This window comes from Dasypus novemcinctus, chromosome 21 (assembly GCF_030445035.2).
Source record: "Dasypus novemcinctus isolate mDasNov1 chromosome 21, mDasNov1.1.hap2, whole genome shotgun sequence".
Lineage (NCBI taxonomy): Eukaryota > Metazoa > Chordata > Mammalia > Cingulata > Dasypodidae > Dasypus > Dasypus novemcinctus.
In genome coordinates, this window is record NC_080693.1 from 26,405,693 (window position 1) to 26,417,764 (window position 12,072).

The 12,072-nt window shown below is 45.6% G+C and overlaps 1 protein-coding gene, 1 long non-coding RNA gene and 2 pseudogenes across 8 annotated transcripts in view; 1 reads left to right on the plus strand and 3 right to left on the minus strand.

Annotated features, from left to right (window-relative positions):
• Positions 1–11,700, minus strand: part of LOC101432920 (zinc finger protein 232-like) — a 35,104-nt gene extending 23,404 nt beyond the window's left edge. For 3 of the 7 annotated variants that reach the window (XM_058283709.2, XM_023586101.2, XM_071210373.1), the window contains exons 1-3: positions 7,977–11,700; positions 5,951–6,428; positions 5,521–5,674 (exon numbers count right to left, since the gene is read on the minus strand). In XM_058283709.2, coding sequence (XP_058139692.1) covers positions 5,521–5,674; positions 5,951–6,428; positions 7,977–7,996 — 652 coding nt within the window. In that variant the 5' untranslated portion in view covers positions 7,997–11,700. Of the gene's footprint in view, positions 1–5,520; positions 5,675–5,950; positions 6,429–6,578; positions 6,875–7,608; positions 7,717–7,774; positions 7,947–7,976 lie in introns of those variants that run through there. The other 4 variants (XM_071210371.1, XM_071210372.1, XM_023586104.3 and 1 more) reach the window with 4 other exon arrangements.
• Positions 391–2,042, minus strand: LOC139437198 (activity-dependent neuroprotector homeobox protein 2-like; annotated as a pseudogene).
• Positions 2,041–4,732, minus strand: LOC131275000 (activity-dependent neuroprotector homeobox protein 2 pseudogene; annotated as a pseudogene).
• On the plus strand, positions 7,362–9,690 carry LOC131275003 (uncharacterized). Its single transcript, XR_009182356.2, has 2 exons — positions 7,362–7,546; positions 7,634–9,690. It is a non-coding gene; the product is annotated as an uncharacterized lncRNA (long non-coding RNA).
• Positions 11,701–12,072: the final 372 nt, after the last annotated feature.

Below are 12,072 nucleotides of genomic sequence, written 5' to 3' on the forward strand. Positions count from 1 at the left end.
CATTGGTTATGACTGCCAAAAGCTGTAAACAATCCAGGTGTTCATCAACCAATGAATGGATAAACAAACTGGTATTCACATGATGAAATATTATGCAGGTGAAAGAAGAAATGTAGTTGTAAAGCTTATGATAACATGGATGAACCTGGAGGACATCACATTGAGTGAAGAAAAAGGAAAAATACCGTATGATTGTTTCTATAAACCAAACATATTGTGTTATTAGAAAAAATTTATATGTATACAGTGCATTTGAGAAATGTTAACAAAAAAATTATACATTTTAAAATTCAGACATATCAAAGCCTGAAAGTACAGAAGTCATAGGATTTCTTATTGCTTTCATGCAAATATATCTTCTTTTCCCAAATAATGAAGGCATATCAATTTTCCACACCCATAAGAGTGCGGATAACAGTTCTATTTCCTTTATACTAGGATGTGGTCTCTTGTGAAAATAATCTTCAAGAAACTGCTATTTTTCTTCATAACAGTCTATTTTTTAGGGTTTAATGCTAAAATCTGAAGAGCATCGCCATTAATCAGCATGCCCTCTGTCTGCTATCGTTCTTGTGCCTCTTAAAAGGCATAGCAGTCACCACTTTGGCACAGGAGCTACATTGGCATTTATGATCAAAGGCTGCTCCCTGCCCTCCCTCTGGCCTTCTGCCCCAGAAGCGCCATTGGTTAGTTTTCTCTTCAGAGAAAAGGTAGTCATGGATCACCTCACCACTGACTGTTTTCAATGAAACCAGGCTGGATGTGAAGGCGGGAGCTGCCATCTTTAAGCACACTTCTGCAATGCACCAAGTGTACAGCAATTGTGGCCAGTGTCATGTTTCCTGTGTAAGTCCCATGGCAGTGGAGGCACTTGAAAGCAGGAGACTTCAAAATTTTATGTACTGCTGGCATGATGTGATGCTCTCCTTCAAATAGATCTCATACGCCTCTATGTTCACAAAGGTACCAAAGCAAAAGGGACAGGTCAGCACTTGTGTGCTAGGGCTGTTGGGTATACTTTTGGCTTGAGGCCTCACTTTAAGGTACACAGTTACAAGTGACTTGGAGTGTATGCTAGTGAGTACTGTCAAATAGATTTCCCTCTCTCGAAGCTTTTCATTTGGCAATATGGTAATGAAATCAAATGGGGAAACAACAGGTTGCCATTAGGGATGATCTGGTCAGAAGGGAGAGCCTGTGATGCCACTGTGAGTCCAGTGGGGAGAATCCCAGAAGCAGCTGTCTGTCCCAAAGGGATCACCCCCACAGGAGTCACTGGCCTGCAGGATGTACATCTGCTGACCCTGTCCAACGTGCAGAAATCAAGCCTGGTTAGACTGCCAGGGGGACTCCAGGGGCAAAAGAGTGATTCACAAGGAGGATGCCAGATCCCACAAACCTGCTAATGGAAAGAACTCCAGGCCCAACATGCAGACAAATGGGTAATAAAATCCCTGGGCAGAGGTTCTGACTGATGGGAGAATGCCAGTTCCAAAAGACTTTATTTATAAGTCCAACAGATTGACTCAAGGGTAAAATAGTAGTATGCTCACTGATTAAGTGGAATGCCATGAGAAATGAAGATGGCTGCAGAGCAACGTTTTTCTGACCCACTGGCAGAGCACCAGGGACGAGAGCAACGTGGAGATGGGCCATGGCTGGGGGAGAGTGGGTGAGCCTCCCAGATGGACTGAGGGCCACAGTCACTTGCTGACCTGTGCCCTCAATGGGTTGCATGATGGCTTGATTCTGATTACTCTGTGACAAGACAAGATGAAAGCAAGAAAATGGGGCCAAAATGCCTGGAGCACTGTTGCTGGGTGGTATGGTCACACCTGTAGTTGGTTTTAGAGCAAAATTCCTTTGTTTCAAAAGTCCAGTTCTGTTAAGATGTTCTGAAATCACAGATCTAAGCTTATTCTCCAAATCCCTGTATACATCTGATGTCAAAATATGACACATTTTAAAACATCCTGGCTGCTCACACTAGCACTGCACTTTTTACAATACTTGTCCAATGGTGGGATCTTCTCAGCAGAAATAGAGTATCACTAGTTTTTTAAAGATTTTTTTTCCTCTCCCCCCCTCATCAGCTCTGTGTCCATTTGCTGTGTCTTTCTGTGTCCACTTGCATTCTTGTCAGTAGAACCAGAATTTTTTTTTTAATCCTCCCCCCCACAGCTTTTTGCATGCTGTCTGCTGTGTCTATTCGCTGTGTGTTCTTCTGTGTCTGTATTTATTATTATTTTATTTCCCCTCTCCCCCTGGTGGCTTGTTTGCTATTTGTTCTGTGTCTGTTGCTGTGCTCTTCTGCTTTTTGGTGTTTTTTTTGCTTGTCTCTTTTTTTTGTTGTGTCACCTTGCTAAGTCGGCTCTCTGTGGTGCTTGTGGGTGGGGCAGTACTCTGCAGCTTGTGGGCTAGCCTGCCTTCACAAGGAGGCCCTGGGACAGGAACCGAGGGCCTCCCATATGGTAGACAGGAGCCCAACTGATTGAGCCACAGCCACTTCCCTGTGTCTCTTTTTGTTGCGTCATCTTACTGCCATCAGCTGTGTGTGCTGTGCCACTCCTGGGCAGGTTATGCTTTTTCCACACGGGACAGCTCTCCTTGCATGCGGGGCTCCCCTATGCGGGGGGACACCTCTGCGTGGCATAGCATTCCTTGCACGCAGCAGCACTGCATGTGGGCCAGCACACCACACTGGTCAGGAAGCCCTCGATTTGAACCCTGGACCTCCCATATGGTAGGCGGACGCTCTATCAGTTGACCCAAATCCACTTCCCACTAGTTTTTCCTTGTTTACCCATTTCCTCATTCTACAGGCCAAAGTAGGAGTTCATTAGGTAGTGAGAATGGGCTACCAGCTCATGTTTCTTCATGTGGTAGTACAAAGTATTTGAGAAGATACATTTTAAACATGCGAAACTTAGAACATCATTTCTGGATGATTTAGTTTGACCTATCAATAAAATATTCACTGTGTACTTCTGGACTTTCCAAACAGGTGCATGAAATATTCTGAAGTGCTTTCCCACAACTTTGGGTTGAGATGCAAACACAGAGTTTGGGTAAGGTACCACCAGCTCTTGGTCAATTTCATCTTCTTATAACAACACAAATGTTTTTTTGAATGAAGTAAGCACCTTTGTCAAATATTTACAGAGGCTGCAACAGCAAGGCTTTGTTCATTATCTCACTTTTTTTTCATAAGGTTCCCAGAAAGAAACTTCTCATGATGTGTTAAAAAAAAAAAAAGTATTTCTATCCTGGCTCAAAGCCTTTAAAGCCCTTCAGTAATTCTTCACAGTTGTTGAGCCCAATATTGAAAAGAAGGCCTTTCACCTTTTTTCATACCTTCCTGATGTAGGCAAGATGTTTCACAGGAATTTGAAACATTTTTAAAATTATCCATCTCTCAACTAGACAACTGCAATGAAAGTCTTGTCTCCTCCCCACTCCTGTCCATTTTCCAGAGGAGTACTAGCTACCTTTCTAAATGCAGTTATCACCTCCATGCTTAAAGACCATTGCTCAATGCTGTCTTCAGAATAAAGTACAGGGCAGCGGACTTGGCCCAGTGGTTAGAGTATCCGTCTACCACATGGGAGGTCTGCGGTTCAAACCCTGGGCCTCCTTGACCCGTGTGGAGCTGGCCCATGCACAGTGCCGATGCGCGCAAGGAGTGCCATGCCATGCAAGGGTGTCCCCTGTGTAGGGGAGCCCCACATGCAAGGAGTGCACCCCGTAAGGAGAGCCGCCCAGCGCGAAAGGAAGTGCAGCCTGCCCAGGAATGGCACTGCCCACATGGAGAGCTGATACACAAGATGACACAACCAAAAGAAACACAGATTCCCGTGCCACTGACAACAACAGAAGTGGACAAAGAAGATGCAACAAACAGACACAGAGAACAGACACCGGGGTGGGGAGGAAGGGGAGAGAAATTAAAAAACAACAACAACAACAAAAAACAGAATAAAGTACCAAGTCCAATAGTTTGCACCGTATCTTATCTCTGTTCCAACTAGCTTCTTCCCTCCTCCTTCTGCAGTCTGTCAATTCCTCAAGGTCTCAAGGGTCAGTGGCTACCCATTCTCTTCAATGCCCATGAGATTTAACCTCATCCAGATTAGTCTTTTCAAAGGGGAAGAGCTAGGAGTGTGCCTTCAGCCGAGCTTCAAAGGCAACTTTCCTTCAGGGTGTGGAGTACGGACTGGCTCCAGCGTGGCACTGGCTCCCTAGCAGGGTTCTGCTGTGGAGCTACTAAACGATCCCTGCAGAAACCATGGCACTGCTCTACCCTGGAGCAGCCAAGGTGGTGTGTCCTGCAGAAGATAACCTGTGCCTGGTGCCTGGGGAAACACTGGGGCTGCACAGTCGTGGCCACGTGACAGGGGTGGGGTCCAAAGGTGGCTCGGGCTGTGAACCCCAAGACTGAAGAATGTCTTGAGAATTCCCACCTCTGCTGAGTGAAAAAGACAATAGGAAGCGAGGGTGGTGCCTGGATAAACTTTCTGGGAGAGGCTGGTGGCACAGGGCCCACGGAGATGCCCCACAGCTACATACCCACCACTGGGCACCCGAGGAGCTGCTGATGTCTCTCAGCATGTGCCCAGCCCTGTGGTGATTAATTGTTCTTCTGGCATGACCAGAAAGAGAACCAATTTTGTGAGGAAGGGAAAAATAAGTAAGGAGACCCAAGAGGTAAAAACACACATTTGGAATAGCCTCCAAGATTAATCTCCATTTCTAATTTTTCCCATTTTGTTGATTATAAGAATTTTATTTTTCAAATGCTTTTGTGTATTGGGTGTAAAAGTATCAAAGAAAATCTTCATTAGCAACACAGTGACAGATGTATCTTTCACAATGTTATAGAGCTCAGCAAGTAGAGTTCATGGTTCTGAGGCTCTAAGTCTACTATCTTTAAGTTTAGTGTTTGGCACTAGGAGAGACAGGATGTTTGTGGAGATATGTGCAGGCAGGGAAGTAAGTTTCTGCAATAAATCTGAAATGCAGAAATACAGACATGAGAGTTGCAAATAGGGCTGTTTAGATGTGGGATAGGTGATAGATAAAAGTGGTGACTAACAGTGTTGTGTACAGACCTGGTAATATGGCTTCTGTGGTGTGGTTTTGGAATGGGAAGTTAAAAGGAAAGGTTCACAAGGCTGGCCTTTGCAGCTGAGAGCAGAGATAATATGAACTAGAGGGAGTGGAGAAAATGAGGCAAGGAGAAAATGAAGTATTTTCTGGTCCTGTTTTAGGGCTCTCTAAAGGTAGAGGATGCTGGACAGGCTTTATGCTCAGATAGTATATAAATCTAATTCAACCTCAGGGCTACCTTATGAGGTAAGCTGTAATTATTCCTAATTTTTCAGGTGATGAAACACGTTAAGATATAAGAAGAATAAAGCCAAGTTGATGATGGCCAACATTTCAACACTTACTACATGTCAGGTTCTATGGCCTTTATATCCCTTCTAAATCCTCCCCTCCCAGCGTATTCTTGCTCCTCACCACTCTCTGGGAGAGGCCGGGTCTCCTCAGATTCACATTTGAGCTGCATCTCCTTCGGCTGGAACCAGATGCTCGCTGCTTCCTGAGCTGCTCCGGGAGTTGCCTTCTCTTCCCACGGCTCTTCCTGTGTAGATCCACGTGCAGGGCCTGGCACCTGGAGGTGATCAGGCACCACTCATTTTGTGTGAGACCAAAACATCCAAGGAGACTTCGGGAAGCCTCCTCAGAGTCAGCACAGGGGAAAGAGGAGAAGCTAGAGTTTCACTGAGGCCCTGAGGGCAGAGAAATCAGAGACAGAAACACATGGCTAACTGCTCTACCTGGCCTGAGAAAGGTTTGAACCTGGTAACTCCCCCTATTGCTTCCCCTCTGTCCAGCCTGAAGGTCACTGCTCTGGCTCCCACAACAGATCACATGTTCCCCTTCCCACCTGCAGTCCTGGTTCATCAAGTCCTTTCTCTAAATTCTCCAGCATAGTCACAGCCTCCTCTCCACTCTTAGGGTGATGTCTCCGCACCCAGGACTGGAACTTCTCAGGCAGGATAGTCAGGAATTGTTCCAGCACCAGCAATTCCAATATCTGCTCCTTCGTGTGCCTCTCTGGCCTCAGCCACTCACGGCAGAGCACTCGGAGCCGGCTAAGGGCCTCCCGGGGACCAGGAGTCTCCTGATAGCAGAGCTGCCTGAAGCGCTGCCGGAAGATATCTTGACCGGGAGAATGGTTCCCCTGTAGCCTGGTCTCCTGCTCCCAAGTCTGTTCCTCTTCCTTTGGCTCCATCATCATAATCTTTTCTTCTTCTTGTGAGTCCTGGATGGCCAGAGTTTTAGCTACTGTGAGTGATACAGCCATCCTTGTTGGGACTAGCTCTATAGAAGGCACACACCAACTGGAGTCTTTCAAAGGCACCCTGTAACATAAAAAGAAAATTCTTTTTTTTTTTCATTCATTAAACATCATATTCACCATCTACACAGAGGAAGACACTGTACTAAGCCCCCGCATTAAAAAAAAATATTTTATTTTATTCCTCCTCTCCCCCGGCATTGTTTGCCCTCACTTTCTGCATCTGTTCATTGTATGCTAGTCCTCTCTTTGTTATTAGACACCAAGAATAGACCCTGTGGGAGGTAGGTGCCCAGTTGCTTGAGCCACCTCTGCTCCCTGCCTTTTGTGTTTCTCATTGTGTTTCTTTCTTGTTTTCCTTCATTGCATCATCTTGTTGCATCATCTCATTGCAACAGCTCACCATCCAAGCCTGTGTCATTAGCTCGGTGTCTTGCTAGGGCATGTCAGCTGGCTGTGTTGTTTAGGAGGCACTAGAAACCAAGCCTAGGACCTCCCATGTGGTAGTAGGGCACCCAACTGGTTAAGCCACATTCCCTTCCCTTTACTAAGCCCTTTACACTCCCTATTTTTCTTCCTCCTCACACCAGGGGCACTACCTTTGAGAAACTTACAGTCTGGTGGTAACACATATGTATATTGTTTTTCTATAACACAACCAGATAAATGCTATAGCAGAAGAGAAAAAAAAGGCAAAAGCATGCTCTGGGTGCTCAGGGGAAGACATGACTATTGAGAAAAAACAAGCCTGAAGCAAAAACCAGGTTTCCAGATTTGAATCACGGAGGAAAGCAGCTTTCAGTACAAGTGTCCTGTGGGTTTCAACCGACTCTCTCATAGATGATGGAGATGCAGCCTCCTCCCGAGGGTTCCCAACAAATTTCTGAAGTAATGGCTACAGGGCAAGAGAAACGTAAATACCCTCAAAGAGTTTAGATCTCATTCAAACATCCAGGATTTGTAGCAGGGCTCTGTTACGAGGCTGTTATGAGCAAGGTTATCACCCTGCGCGTCAAGAAAAGCTAACAGGGAAGAAGGCGGTATTCACCCAGAGGGCAAGGAAGGAGAAAACAGAGATCTTTGGCTGAGCACAAAGGAGGCGCCGGGCGCGGGAGAAAAACCCAGGACCCGTCTGTCAGAATACTGCCCGGCACAGCCGGTCCCCAGCTGAACTACGCACAGGTAGGTACCCACTCGCGAGTCCTGGGAAAGGGCAGTTGTTTAGGCCACTTACAACCCCTTACCCCCATCCTTCACTTTTTTCCTCAGGGATCTCGAGAAGTGAGAAGAAGAGACATCGAACTCTCCAGACGCCATAGCACGTGACGTAACTCACGCAGCCCCAGGAGCGCGGTACCCAGGGGACCCGAACCCCTCTCCACACAAACCCCTCTGGCCTCGGCCTCTCACAGCGTTCCTGAGTCGTCTGGTTATTGCAGAAATCGCCGCTGCCGTCCGTGACTTACAAAAGCAGGGCGAGTCGGCGAGCTGGACACCCTGGAGAGCACTGCTAACCCCCACCTCACAGGAACTGCAGGTTTCATCTGGGCCCTTCCGCAAACGGCGTACGTTTCTAGTCCCCGCCCCCACACGTAAGTTTACGCATGCGCACCCCGAGGCCTCGGCCTTCATCTCCCAGAAGCCTGCTGGTCGTTAGCTTTCATCTCCCGGGTTTCTGCCTTAGCGGGTGGCGGAATTTTGCGCCTGCGCACTTCGCAGCCTCGGCCTTCATCTCCCAGAAGCTTCCCAACTGTCAGTTTTCAGCTCCTGGATCTACCCCGACGCGTCCTTTATGCTTAGAGGGTGAGGGGCTCGAGCCCGACGCTTCACACTACTCTTTGGAGTAAGATGGCGAGTGCTATGCCTAGATAAGGTGACTTCCGGCGGCCCGGTTTCCTGGCTTCCTCTGGGAATTGCAGTTCTTGGGCCGGTGGAGGCGGGGCCGATTCCAGCGCGTTGTTTGACTGTTTGGCGGGCTTCGCTTTCTATTGAATCCGACTTTGAGGCGTCGCTGGGCTGACAAGAAATCAAAGGGGAATTTTAACCTTGTAACATAGTCTGTTGCTACACTTCCTCCCGGACGTTCTGTTTTTGAGTTCCGTCTTCCCAGAACCGATCCGTAGGTTACAGCCGAGGAAGTCACTCTCAAGAAGAGTAAAGGAGAAAATATTCTCCAACCACCGGCCTACCCTTGTCCATTGGTAAATAAAAACAAATCCAGAGGTCTCATGGGGACTAGGGAGAGGGGAAGAGAAAAAAGTAGAGGATTTCATTCAACCAGAAACCACCCACAGAGTTTTAAGTATTGTATGCTTTTCCCTAATAAGATATATAGTTTAACCTGAGTTTTTTTGCTATGTATAGTTTATATATGTACATGTATGCTTTTTATGTTTTAGTATGTTTTAGTATGTTGATGTTATGTATGTAAATTTGTCGTTTATGTATATATATTTATGTCTGGAGAGCTAAGAAAAGCAAGAAGAAATGTCACATATGATCCTCCTGGGTGAATGTAGTCATTAAAAAAAATAATTATAAACTTGGACATTCATTCAAATATATTGAGCAAAAAATATACATGAGGAAAGTTATGTGGCTGAGTCTGAGTCTACTGTGCTCCCACCTAGCACATGGGAGACCCGGGTGGGTGGTGGTGGGGGGTTGGGTTGGGTTCCTGGTGCCCTCTAGAGAAGACAGGCAAGACAGGGAGCTGACTAGATGAGCTGGTGCAACAAGATGATGAAGGGAGATGATGCAACCAAGAGACACAGTGAAGAAACACAAGAGACAACAATTCAATAGAGAAACAACAAAGAATTTAACGGAGGTGCCTTTAGGTGACTAGGTGGCTCCCTCTCACATGGGATGTCCTGGGTTTGGTTCCCAGTGCCTGCTAAAAAGAGAAGACCAGCACACAACAAACACACAGCAAAAGCAAACAACAAGGGGGTGGGGAGAAATTAATAAAGTAAAATATTAAAATATACATACATATATATACACACACACGTGAAATTCTGAGTCTTGAATTGGGGATGAGGAAATACAAAATCATAGTTCCCTGATTTCAAGAAGCTAAAAGTTGAGGTAGATGAAAGCAAGAAAGCATGCATAAAGATTTACAATATAATATTAGTTTCCTTAAACTGCGGGATTTGGGAAACGAAGGACTTTGACTTGTTCAGTCAAACAAGTAATGTTTCAATGTTTGGATTTTCTTATATTGAGCAATGTAATGAAAAAGAAGTTGTGAAGGCATTTCTCTTTAAAGAACTGTGTGCCTGACAGAACCTGTCAAATATATTACCTGATTAAAATAAAAAGATAACAGTTTAAATGAACCCGAGAAAAGACAGTTCTTTTATTGAGAAAGAAGTAATGATGGGGATGGGTGCATGGGTGTGAGGGATAAGGATGGGAGCAGAAAGTTGAAATGTTTCTAGGTGAAGGTTTCTAATTTCTCCATGAAGTAAAAGTTGTGGTGCTAAGATGGTGTGGTGGGTAGATGTTTAAGGAGAGAGGGAACATTTAAAGTAGTTATTTAGACAACGGGAAAGAATGCTCACTAAAGATGGCTGGGTAGCATTGAATGCTCCAAAGCATAAGGTTATCTCAGTGTGTGATTTCCTTCCTCCATCCAGGCACAGGCTCAGAGAAGAACAATTAGGATTTCCATGGTGGGTTTTGTTTGGACTAGTACATGTGACTGAAGGACAATAAGGCCAAAAAGGAAATTAGGTGAGGGAGATATCGATGTAAAGCGAGTTGCTATAATGGTGAGTCCTGGGAACACAGGTTCAGGGCACAGCATAAAGAATCCAGAAGGGCAAGTAACCTCTTTGTTATTTACACGACACTGTCCTAAGGAGCTGGGAAAGAAATCCCACTGTGATCGATCTCCCAGGATGGACCAAACTACTTGCGCTGGGGTCAGCAGATGGCAGCTCCACATGTCCCTTTTTGCATTGAAGAAGAGAGATAAAGCTATACTGTCATTTTGGGGTGAGAATTCTTGCCTTGATTAGCATCTGGGACTGACTGTTCTTGGTTTCCAAGTTTAAGGTCTGGTCTGGCTTTTCAATAGACAACTCTTCCCCTGTGGCTGTGGAATGGCACAATATAAAAGAGGTGGGGTTAGCAGAAGGCTTAATGGAGGCTTAGTTTGTGTTTGTGACTTCTCCGGAGAAATTGGGGGTGGGGGTTGCTGAAGTATGGGGCATGGCCATTTAACAGATTTCTGTGATTTCTTTAATAATTGGTAAAAGAGTAATTGATGTATTGGACAGTGGCACCTAACAGGGAAGGTTAAACCAAAGAGGGATGATGAACAGGACAAAGTAGAAAGGTCATTGGATCTTGATGAGTTGTAAGAATGCAAAGATTAAACCATGAAACAGTACCTTTGCTTCTTTGAAATATTTCAAATGGTTCAAGGAACCTTTCCCAAGTCACTAAAATTTGCCTTCTATTAGGAAAAGTTTCCTTCATTCTCCTGGATTATTACCTTCTCAAAACGAGTTATGGGGATGTGGATGTGGCTCAAGTGATTGAGCTCCCACCTACCACACGGGGGAGGGGTCACTGATTTGGTTCCTGGTGCCTCCTAAAGAAGACAGAGAGCTGGCACAATGGGCAGGTGCAGCAAGCTGATGCAAGAAGATGACTCAACAAGAAATACAAGAAGAAAAACACAATGAGAGACACAAAAAAGCAGGGAGTGGAGGTGCCTTAAGCAATTAGGTACCTCCCTCCCAAATCAGAGGTCCTGGGTTCGGTTCCCAGTGCCTCCTAAAAAGAAGACCAGCACACAACAAACAGACACAATGAATGCAAGCAACAAGTGGGTGGGGAGAAGTAAATAAAATAAATCTTAAAAAAAAAAGTTACTACTCATACAGCAATTAATATTCAAACAAATTTGCAGGAACATTATTGTTCCAATCTCAATGCTTTTAAGACAGCTTAGGGAAACGGACTTTGGCCCAGTGGTTAGGGCGTCCGTCTACCATATGGGAGGTCCGCGGTTCAAACCCCGGGCCTCCTTGACCCGTGTGGAGCTGGCCATGCGCAGTGCTGATGCGCGCAAGGAGTGCCGTGCCACGCAAGGGTGACCCTCGCGTAGGGGAGCCCCACGCGCAAGGAGTGCACCCGTGAGGAAAGCCGCCCAGCATGAAAAGAAAGAGCAGCCTGCCCAGAAATGGCGCCGCCCACACTTCCCGTGCCGCTGACGACAACAGAAGCGGACAAAGAAACAAGACGCAGCAAAAAGACACCAAGAACAGACAACCAGGGGAGGGGGGGAAATTAAATAAATAAATAAATCTTAAAAAAAAAAAAAAGACAGCTTAATCCTGGTCAAGGAAAAATCATAATTCAGTTTGTTTTTTTTTAAAGAGAAAGAGAGTTATCTAATCAGTTGAGCCACCTCTGCTCCCTGCTTTGTTGTGTCTCATTATGTTTTCCTTGAGCCTCTTCTTGTATCACCCTGTTGCAACAGCTCACTGCACATGACTGTCAGGTCAGCACAGTCTTTCTCTTCTTCTTCAGGAGGCTCTGGGAACCAAAACTGGGACCTCCCATGTGACAGACGGGAGCTGAATTGCACGAACCACATCCATTTTACATAATTCAGTTTTATAGTATTATAGTAACAATTCTTAAATTAAGTACTAAATTTCTCTCAATTGATACCATGTTTGGGAGCA